Source organism: Delphinus delphis, chromosome 3 (assembly GCF_949987515.2).
Source record: "Delphinus delphis chromosome 3, mDelDel1.2, whole genome shotgun sequence".
Taxonomy (NCBI): domain Eukaryota; kingdom Metazoa; phylum Chordata; class Mammalia; order Artiodactyla; family Delphinidae; genus Delphinus; species Delphinus delphis.
The window spans coordinates 124,152,082-124,163,730 of NC_082685.1; the positions used below are offsets into that span (position 1 = coordinate 124,152,082).

The 11,649-nt window shown below is 41.7% G+C and overlaps 1 protein-coding gene across 3 annotated transcripts in view; it reads right to left on the reverse strand.

Moving 5' to 3' along the window:
- The window catches only part of KIF2A (kinesin family member 2A), a 70,032-nt gene extending 66,969 nt beyond the window's left edge, over window positions 1-3,063 (reverse strand). For all 3 annotated transcript variants that reach the window (XM_060009439.1, XM_060009437.1, XM_060009436.1), the window contains exon 1: window positions 2,757-3,063. In XM_060009439.1, coding sequence (XP_059865422.1) covers window positions 2,757-2,820 — 64 coding nt within the window. In that variant the 5' untranslated portion in view covers window positions 2,821-3,063. The remainder of the gene's footprint in view (window positions 1-2,756) is intronic.
- Between the last annotated feature and the right edge of the window lie 8,586 nt (window positions 3,064-11,649).

An 11,649-nucleotide genomic window follows, 5' to 3' on the forward strand; every position in this document is an offset into this window, starting at 1 on the left:
ACAGAGGCAAGGGTCTCCCTTCCAGATAAGACTTCATCTTAATGGTTAATTAAAATAATGTTCGAAAACCAAAATCCAATAATGAATGATTTGCTCAAAAACTAAATACAAGGAACTCAGCTAGGAACATGATTGGATACGCAGATGAATTCAGGGAATTTAAAATTCCTTAATGCTCTGGCTCTGGTTGAAGTGGACACAGGGAGGCTGCCATCCCTCAATTGCGTTCTCCACACTACCCCTTGTCTGGTCAGTTTGAAAATATAATATTAAGAAAAATGTACCCAAATATTAATGCTTAAGGAAATATGCTGTCTCACGAGTCTCCTAATGACTTAGGAATTCAGTGGCTGACTGGCCATCCAGCTTTAGTAATCAATGAAGACTTAGCAGGGATTAGTTTTGAGCAGGGTATTGAAAGAGAGTAACAAGTCTACTTTAGTTACCTGGGAATATATATTTTTTAATATAACATAACGGATGGGAGAAGCATGCTCGGAAACAAGGACAAGGATCACCATTAGCAAGCATGCAGAAAAACATCAAGTCACCAGTTAACAGCAGTCTAGCAGCCCTTCTTCATCCTGTGGTTTCCACTGTCTCAGGCATTACATTCATGCTCAACCAACTACAAAGTTTATTTCTGTTACAATGACCACTACTGTTTCATCTAAAACACTTATGCTATAGAAATGGGAAGAAACAAAACAGCTTCTTTAAAGTGAAAAAGGGAAAGCTTGGGGGGGCGTCTCCCAGACATCAATTTCTACTGTGAAACACCACCACCCAATGCAAATGATCATTCCCTTCTTTTCAAGCTCTCTGCTTATCTGTTACCTTCAACTCTACCATGCATCTGAGGAGCATAAATAGGTACTATAAGTTGAGATGATATACATTGTAATGATTTCCATTATTTCTCAAGGACAAACTGCTTTGAAATGTGATTTTAGGTTACTTGCACTTATGTAAGAACACAAAGCTCTTAAATGTCTGGGTTTCTAGTACAGGCAGAAGGTTAAGGCAGAAAGAGTATTAAAAGCCTCTATCCTAGAACCACCCACCCAAACCAAAATTGTTTCCAGTCCGATACATTTAAATAAAAAGGTGTTACCCCAGAAAATATAAAATTATCCAAACCTTTCAAATATCATCATACTTCTGATAGATTCTACAGTAACACCTATAATCATAGTTAAAGGCTTAGAATGTAAAGAACTTACACATTTTTATGCCCTTCCCCCAAATTTAAAATAACATATAAACCCTACTTTTGCTAGTATACGGTGAACGTGCATTTACCTCAAAAAGAAACTGCAGTTAACAGCACTGCTTAAGAAAAGTTATTTGAAGAGAAAATATAAAGTAACCCCAACCCAAGTAAAAGAGACATCTCTTTCCCACTAGTGTTGCTGGTAACTTCTAAAGCTCTAAGTGGTATAATTCATCTTTTCACATACAGGATAATAATGCTTCCAGTTGTTAACACAAATTATGTCAAATATAACGAAGGGGAAAAAATCATCAGCTATACAAGGTCTTCCAATACATCACATAGATAACATGAAAGTCAATCTCAGCTTCACATAACTTGGTCAAACCTGGTAGAAACCAAGAGGGTGTGGATGTACCAGCGACAGTTACCACTGACTAGGCTAAATGATAATAAGCCACAAATTAAAGGTAAGGTATAAGGAACACCGCACACCTCTCGATATTACACACCTCTACTTTCTTCAATGCGTGGATTGAAAGAAAATAATTTATCCCCCTCCATGCGGTTTCTCCTTTACAATATAAATTATTTCCAAGCCTGGCTGGCTAGTGACATAAAACATTTTCCCCAAGAGAAACCTACAGAAAGATACAGAAGCCTAGGGCTTTCTAGGCTTTTTTAATTAAGCCCGTGCCTCGTCTTACACTTTCCTCTAGGTTACCTCTCCGGAGGGTGTGAAAAATATCAACAGACGGTCCCCCAGCCCCACCCTCCCAGTAGTGCCTCGCACTGACTAGGTTCATCCCGCTCCTTCCCTTTCAGCCTCATCACCTTTGAGAAGCTTATAGAATACTTCTCCCCATTTATACCCGCACCCTTATTCATGCCTGAGCACGACAAGCTCCGCATCCTTCTTCCAAGGAAGGGACTAGCAAAAAAGAAACAGGCATGCTCGAGAAACGACTGACGAAGAAACGTGACAGCCAGACACTTTAAACCAGCGGGGTTGGCCTTTCTCCCCCACCTCAGCCTGGAACCAGCAGTCGGTTCCCTAAATACTGAAATCTCTGGTCTTCACGCTCTCCCCACCCCCGCAGAGATGAGGCCGGAAAATGAAAAGGCCGGGGTGAGACGCAAGGCTGGGTCAACCCTAACGGAGCCCGCTGCCCCCACCCTCCGGGCTGGCGTCCCCGGGGAGGATGGAGATCGCGGGAGGAGCGAGGGCTCCCGGCCCGGGACCCGCCAGCGCGCCCGCCCGACGCCCCCAGAGACGCAGCCCGCTACACCCGGGCCCTTCCCCGCCGGCCTCCCCCGGCCCAGCCCCCCGAAGGGCCCCTCCCCGCCCCGGCACTGCAGCGGCACCCGGGGCGGACCCCAAGCTGGCCTCACTCGCACACAAGCCACACACAAAAGCGCCGCCGCCGCCGCCTTCCCGCCCCCACTGCGCGGCGGAGTAATCAATGAGGCAGCCGGCGCCCGCGTCTCCTCCGTGCACGCCCGAATGCGGGGCCCGGGCGGCAGGGGCGGCGGCGAGACTCACCATCGCTCCGCTTGATCTCCACGTAAATCCCGATCTGGATCTTGCCGAAGTTGGCCGTTGCCATCACCTCATCTGGAGCAGCGGCGGCTGGCCGAGGGAGGGGGACGCGAGGGCGGAAAAGGCGGGGAGGGGACGGGGTAGGTGTGGGAGGGGGAGCGGTTGCCCGCGGCCGCGCCGGCCCGGGCGACAGCGTGAACGCGAGCCGGGGCCGCAAAGAGCAGCGGCGGGCTGGCAGGCGGAGGCCCCGGGCCTGCAGGCCGGCGGGAGGACGCGCACGCCGGGGCGTCGGGGTGAAGCGAGGGCCGGGGCCGTGAGGCGGCGCGGGCGAAAGTGGGAGGGCCCGCGCCGCCCGCCCTGGAGCAGACGCTGGGGAGGCGGGGCGCCGCGCGCCTGCGCAGAGCGCTCCTCCCGCGTCTCTTCCTCGTCTGCCAGCCTTTCCCCGCTGCCTCGAGGGGGCCCCGCCCGCAGTGAGGTCGGCAGAGGGAGCGGAACGCTGGCTCTACGGGTCGCAGCGAGCCTGCGTCTCGGTTGATTTCGGCGTGCGGCCTGGAAGAGGCAGGAACCCGCGCCCCGGTGCCATCCGGCCTCTCTGGCACCCAAAAATTGGCGCTCTTGCTGGAATGGATTAAGGACCCTGTGGTTTCTGGGCGTTCCGGCTGGAGCGCGTGGCTGAGGGATGAATTTAGGGGTCGGCCATTGACAGCATGGGTTCAGTGTTTCATCTGAGAGTGTCACCTCTGTTGCTACTTAGAGGTGGCCTGTCCAAGTAACCGTCCCAAGGTTTCCCATCCAGTTGTGGAAGAAAAGAAGAAACACCTTCGAGGAGTCACCCACCCTAGGTCAGAATGAAGGTCCTCTTTTCATGGCTTTGACTTATAGCTCATCACCACTCAAAAAGAAACCCTGTGGTATGGGGGCGGGGAGGGGGGCTTGACTGCTCGGTTTATGATGCACCCGATGCTGGTGTCTTGTCTCTGCTGTAGGGTTCAAGACTATTTGCACTGGACCATAAAACCAGTAACTATGATTCAAGGACAGAGGGCAGACACAAGGTTGACTAAGGAAGGTGTCTTTCCTGCAGTCACTTGATTAGTCTGACCACATCAGCATGTGGAGAGCGGGATTCTTCATCCTGGCAGAGCAGGAAGGCCATGTGGACAGGGACCATAGAAACTATGTTTACAGGACTGTGTAAAACAAACCTCCAAACGTGTGACTTTTGCTTCTAGTATTAGGACTTGATATGGAGGAAACACACTTATCGTGCTCTGCTTTCTCTAGTCATTGTTAATCTCCCTGTAATATTAACTAAAAACAGTTTTAAAATTTAAAAATTGGAAACTGGATACATGTGTGTTAAGTGCGTGTGTGGATATATGCAAATGGCTAGAGTTTTCAACCTAATATAAGTAATCAAGTCAAATAGATCCTAAAAGAATTGTTGAAAGATTCAGACTACGTTTGTAACTTGAATATATTAAAGGCATAGTTGTCAAAAGAAGAAAGTTTCTTAGATCCAATCTAAAGTAAAAATAATGTCTATGAAAAAAACACTGGGTAGGGATTCCCTGGTGGCGCAGTGGTTGAGAGTCCGCCTGTCGATGCAGGGGACACGGGTTCGTGCCCCGGTCCGGGAATATCCCATATGCCGCGGAGCGGCTGGGCCCCTGAGCAATGGCCGCTGAGCTTGCGCGTCCGGAGCCTGTGCTCTGCAAGGGGAGAGGCCACAACAGTGAGAGGCCCGCGTACCACAAAAACAAAACAAAACAAAACAAAACAAAACAAAAAAAAAACACTGGGTAGACAAGTTAGAAAATAACCGGCTTTTACATTCCAGAAATGACATTACTGTAAATCTCAATTCAGGACCTCTGTTTCAAAATAAGATTTGACCAAATCAAGATTCAGGGTTTTTTTTTTTTAATAATCTTGAGAGTTTTATCTGAACTCTTTGAGCTTCTGTCTAGTAGAACTCATTCCCTGATGTCTCGATGACTGAGGTATACAGCATCTATTTGCTTGCAAATTCTTTAAAGAATACAAAGAAATCAAGCTATACACCTATTAAATTTAAAATTGCTTCATAAAATATTATGTTTTATCACGGTTGCTGACACATACTTTGCACCCTGTGGGAAGTTTTCATGAGGGTCAAGTGAAATAAAATGTGATAGTACTTTGTATTTATAATCAAGTTAAAAAACAAAGTAAACCACCCTACAAAAAATAACCTAGTACTCTACTGTAATCTTCAAATCATTAATTCAAATTTTATATCCAATGATGTAAAATTAAACACGCTTTGCAATTTGCCTCTGGCCCTCATCACCTCACACTTGAGAGGATAGCAAGAGCTTTACAGACCTGTCTATATTCTTTTACCCACTCGAGTCCATCCTAACTTAACTGACAGAATAATCTTGCTTAAGGATAATTTCCATCAAGTCATATCCTATTAATAGTGGCTGCTGTTGTCCTACCCTATCCTGAGTTGATAAACCATTTCAAAAAAATCATAGTTATTGTCATCGAGCCAAGCCAATCTCTTTATAAGGCCTAGATTAAAAAAATTTTTTCTCTACTTTGGGGTCATTAGTACATAAACGTTAAGAGATTATTCCAAGGAAGAGGCTGTTAAGCCAGTGAGCAGGATTTGAAGCAGAAGCCAACACTCACCTTAACCAGTTACCTGCTTCTCTGGGGAAGAGCAGAGGCATGACTTGGCTCCAGTTCTAGCTCAAATTATACATACGTGTCTACATCTTCTTACTTGAAGTTTTCCATTCAGTGTTTGCATCTATTCTCAATTACACAAAGTTTGTGGATCTAGGATCAAATGAAGAAAATGGATGCAGTTGACAGAAACTCTTCGACTTTGTTGTCTCCTTTCTGTCCTGTGCTGCTTTGGAGACTTTTCAGTTGTCAGTGTTTCCCATTCCCATTAAATTTACTTAAATTTTAATTCTAATTAAACTGGTGTAATTTTATTGTAATATATTTTAGTCCTTAAACAAATACATTAAAAACACCTGGGAGATATAAATCCCAATTTTACCCGCTCTGAATATTTGCTCTTTTCTTCTTTGTTGGATTTCTCTTCCTGCCTGCAAACATTTTCAGGCTCCTTTGTCTTGGAAAAAAAATCTTTTGATCCTTCTCTTCCTATTTAAATTCCATTCTATTTTTTACTTTCCTTCCCCTGCCAAATTCTCAAATGACTGCTTTAAATACCCACTACCTTGATTCCCCATCACTCATTCATTTCCTAACCCCTAAATCTGGATTTAATCCTCTACTGAATTATATTTTTTTAAGTCAACATTTACTTGTAATTACCTCATTCAGTATACACTACCATCTTATTTTTGAATTTTATTTATTTATTTTTTATACAGCAGATTCGTATCTATTTTATACACATTAGTGTATATATGCCAATCCCAATCTCCCAATTCATCCCACAACTACCACCATCACCACCACCCCCCACCCTGCTTTTCCCGCTACACTACCATCTTTATTTGCCTTGAATTCATTGAAGAATGGCCTACCTGCTCTCTCCCAAACAATACCGTTCCTGCCTTAGTTTCTGCTCATATAGTAAGTGATTTACTCACCTCTATTTTTATTTTTGGCTGTGCCACATGGCTTGGGGGATATTAGTTCCCTGACCAGGGATTGAATCCATTCCCCCTGCAGTGGAAGCACAGAGTCCTAACCACTAGACAACCAGGGAAGTCCCTTACTCTGCTCTATTTAAAGCCTTTCTATGTGGCAAGGCACAGCTGTAGTCTCCCTTCTTTATGGTGCTTTCTCCACCCAATCTAATTTATAATGACGGTCCTATCTGGGTGATTCTCCCCCCAGCCATGATCATCAGAAGCACTTAAGAAATGTTTTAATAAAAATATGTGAGCACAAACTCTACTCCAGGCCTAACAGTTTAAAATTTCCAGGGGGGAATTTAATGTGGTCTGTTTTTTTTGTTTTTTTGTGTGTGTTTTTTTTGGCTGTGTTGGGTCTTCGTTTCTGTGCGAGGGCTCTCTCTAGTTGCGGCGAGTGGGGGCCACTCTTCATTGCGGTGCGCAGGCCTCTCACTGTCGCGGCCTCTCTTGTTGCGGAGCACAGGCTCCAGACGCACAGGCTCAGTACTTGTGGCTCACGGGCCCAGTTGCTCCATGGCATGTGGGATCTTCCCAGAGCAGGGCTTGAACCCGTGTCCCCTGCATTGGCAGTCAGACTCTCAACCACTGCGCCACCAGGGAAGCCCATGTGGTCTGTTTTTTAAAAACTCATCAGGAGATTCTGAGGTGTATATATAACTGGTTGAGAACCAGTTGATTACCCTTGAATTTCCAAACATGTCCCTTACAGTGGAAGCACAGAGTCCTAACCACTGGACCGCCAGGGAATTCCCACACTATTTGATATATTTCTAAATCATTTTTTGCTTACACATTCACTGTATTGTTGAGTTATCTTCAATATAAAATTCTAATTATGAACATCTTTGTAAACCTTTTTTGTGGGAAAATTCCTCTAAATGAAAATATCAGGTCAAAGGATATGAAAGTTATACTTAAAATATAAAAGAGATAACATCACTTCCTTCTTAAAATCAATCACCAGCTTCCTAGAATAAAATCTAAATTCTTTACAGAGCTATACATGATCTAGCTTTGGCTACCTCTCCACCCTTGTCTGGTAGCACACTCCTGCTCATTCTGCTCTAGCCTCACTGAGTTCTTTTCTTTCCCTTAAATATGTCAAGCTCTTCCCCAGATCAACATTGTGGCTCTTGCTTAACTTTTCATATGATTGTTTCTTGTTATCTTTCAGGTCTTAGTCAAAAAGCACCTCCTGAAAAATGTCTTCCCTTACCCTCCACCTCACCCCCACTTTACTCTCTATCACTCTGTAACTTAACACCACCTGCAATTACCTTGCTCCATTATTTACTTTTTCATCTGTCTCCTCCCCCATTCTAAAGTAAGCTCCCTGAGGGTAGGAACCTTGTCTAATGTTCTTTGTTACATCTTCAGCACATAGAACAGTACTTGGAACACAGATGCTCAGCAAATATTTGTTGAATAAATTAAGGAAGTTTAACTCTGTTTTATATTGCCAAATTTATACTCTTTGATTTGATAGTCTTTTCTTGAATGAGGTAAACTGGTAATGTATTTCCTCATTTACATGACCTAGAAAATCAAAATTTAATGTTTCCATCTTCTAAATCTCAAAATCTCTACTAGGTATAGATTATTACATAAGTAATAAATTCTCATAAAGAATTTTATTTTATTTTTAATTTAATTTTTATTTCATTTTAAAATATAGCTGATTTCCTTTTTTTATTATTTTCATTTTATTTTTTTATTTTTTAACATCTTCATTGGAGTATAATTGCTTTACAATGGTGTGTTAGTTTCCACTTTATAACAAAGTGAATCAGCTATACATATACATATATCCCCATATCTCCTCCCTCTTGCGTCTCCCTCCCATCCTCCCTATTCCACCCCTCTAGATGGTCACAAAGCACTGAGCTAATCTCCCTGTGCTATACGACTGCTTCCCACTAGCTATCTATTTTACATTTGGTAGCATATATATGTCCATGCTACTCTCTCTTTGTCCCAGCTTGCCCTTCCCACTCCCTGTGTCCTCAAGTGCATTCTCTATGTCTTCATCATTATTCCTGTCCTGCCCCTAGGTTCTTCAGAACCTTTTTTTTTTTTTTAGATTCCATATGTATGTGTTAGCATACAGTGTTTGTTTTTCTCTTTCTGACTTACTTCACTCTGAATGACAGACTCTAGGTCCATCCACCTCACTACAAGTAACTCAGTTTCATTTATTTTTATGGCTGAGTAATATTCCATTGTATATATGTGCCACATCTTCTTTATCCATTCATCCGATGATGGACACTTAGGTTGCTTCCATGTCCTGGCTATTGTAAATAGAACTGCGATGAACATTGTGGTACATGACTCTTTTTGAAATATGGTTTTCTCCAGGTATATGCCCAGTAGTGGGATTGCTGGGTCATATGGTAGTTCTGTTTTTAGTTTCTGAAGGAACATCCATACTGTTCTCCATAGTGGCTGTATCAATTTACATTCCTACCAAGAGTGCAAGAGGGTTCCTTTTTCTCCACACCCTCTCCAGCATTTATTGTTTGTACATTTTTTAATGATGGCCATTCTGACGGTGTGAGATGATACCTCATTGTAGTTTTGATTTGCATTTCTCTAATGATTAGTGATGTTGAGGGTCCTTTCATGTGTTTGTTGGCAGTCTGTATATCTTCTTTGGAGAAATGTCTATTTAGGTCTTCTGCCCATTTTTCGATTGGGTTGTTTGTTTTTTTGGTATTGAGCTGCATGACCTGCTTGTAAAATTTTGGAGATTAATCCTTTGTCACTTGCTTCATTTGCAAATATTTTCTCCCATTCTGAGGGTTGTCTTTTCATCTTGTTTATGGTTTCCTTTGCTTTTCAAAAGCTTTTAACTTTCATTAGGTCCCATTTGTTTACTTTTGTTCTTATTTCCATTTCCCTAGGAGGTGACTTAAAAAGGATCTTGCTGTGATTTATGTCATAGAGTGTTCTGCCTATGTTTCCCTCTAAGAGTTTTATGGTATCTGGCCTTACCTTTAGGTCTTTAATCCATTTTGAGTTTATTTTTGTGTATGGTGTTAGGGAGTGTTCTAAATTCATTCTTTTACGTGTAGCTGTCCAGTTTTCCCAGCACCACTTATTGAAGAGGCTGTCTCTTCTCCATTGTATATTTTTGCCTCCTTTATCAAACATAAGGTGATCGTATGTGCGTGGCTTATCACTGGGCTTTCTATCCTGTTATATTGATCTATATTTCTGTTTCTGTGCCAGTACCATACTGTCTTGATTACTGTAGCTTTGTAGTATAGTCTGATGTCCAGGGGCCTGATTCCTCCAGCTCCGTATTTCTTTCTCAAGATTGCTTTGGCTATTCAGGATCTTTTGTGTGTCCATAGAAATTGTGAAATTTTTTATTCTAGCTCTGTGAAAAATGCCATTGGTAGTTTGATAGGGATTGCATTGAATCTGTAGATTGCTTTGGGTAGTAGAGTCATTTTCACAATGTTGATTCTTCCAACCCAAGAACATGGTATATCTCTCCATCTGTTTGTATCATCTTTCATCACGGTCTTATAGTTTTCTGCATACAGGTCTTTTGTCTCCTTAGGTAGGTTTATTCCTAGGTATTTTATTCTTTTTGTTGCAATGGTAAATGGGAGTGTTTTCTTAATTTCTCTTTCAGATTTTTCATCATTAATGTATAGGAATGCAAGAGATTTCTGTGCATTACTTTTGTATCCTGCTACTTTACCAAATTCATTGATTAGCTCTAGTAGTTTTCCGGTAGCATCTTTAAGATTTTCTATAGTATGTCATCTGCAAACAGTGACAGCTTTACTTCTTCTTTTCTGATTTGGAATCCTTTCATTTTTTTTCTTCTCTGATTGCTGTGGCTAAAACATCCAAAACTGTGTTGAATAACAGTGGTGAGAGTGGACAACCTTGTGTTGTTTCTGATCTTGGAAGAAATGGTTTCAGTGTTTTGCCATTGAGAATGATGCTGGCTGTGGGTTTGTCATATATGGTCTTTATTATGTTGAGGTAAGTTCCCTCTATGCCTACTTTCTGGAGGGTTTTTATTATAAATGGGTGTTGAATTTTGTTGAAAATTTTTTCTGCATCTATTGAGATGATCATATTGTTTTCCTCCTTCAATTTGTTAATATGGTTTATCACATTGATTGATTTGTGTATACTGAAGAATCCTTGCATCCCTGGGATAAATCCTACATGATCACGGTGTATGATCCTTTTAATGTGCTGTTGGATTCTTTTTGCTAGTATTTTGTTGAGGATTTTTGCATCTGTGTTCATCAGTTATATTGGTCTGTAGTTTTCTTTCTTTGTGACATCTTTGTCTGGTTTTGGTATCAGGGTGATAGTGGCCTCGTAGAATGAGTTTGCGGGTGTTCCTCCCTCTGCTATATTTTGGAAGAGTTTGAGAAGGATAAGTGTTAGCTCTTCTCTAAATGTTTGATAGAATTCACCTGTGAAGCCATCTGGTCCTGGGTTTTTGTTGGAAGATTTTTTAATCACAGTCTCAATTTCAGTGCTTGTTATTGGTTTGTTTCTATTTTCTCTTTCTTCCTGGTTCAATCTCAGAAGGTTGTGCATTTCTAAGAATTTGTCCATTTCTTCCAGGTTGTCCATTTTATTGGCATGTGGTTGCTCGTAGTAATCTCTCGTGATCCTTTGTATTTCTGCAGTGTCAATTCTTACTTCTCCTTTTTCATTTCTAATTCTATTGAATTGAGTCCTCTTCCTTTTTTTTCTTGATGAGTCTGGCTAATGGTTTATCAATTTTGTTTATCTTCTCAAAGAAACAGGTTTTAGTTTTATTGGTCCTTGCTATTGTTTCCTTCATTTCTTTTTCATTTATTTCTGATCTGATCTTTATGATTTCTTTCCTTCTGCTAACTTTGGGGTTTTTTTGTTCTTTCTCTAATTGCTTTTGGTGTAAGGCTAGGTTGTTTATTTGAGATATTTCTTATTTCTTGAGGTAGGATTGTAATGCTATAAACTTCCTTCTTAGAACGGCTTTTGCTGAATCCCATAGGTTTTAGGTCATCTTGTTTTCCATTGTCATTTGTATCTAGGTATTCTTTGATTTCCTCTTTGATTTCTTTAGTGATTTCTTGGTTATTTAGTAGTGTACTGTTTAGCCTTCATGTTTGTATTTGTATTTTTTACAGATTTTTTCCTGTAATTGATGTCTAGTCTCATAGCGTTGTGGTCGGAAAAGGTACTTGATATGATTTAAATTTTCT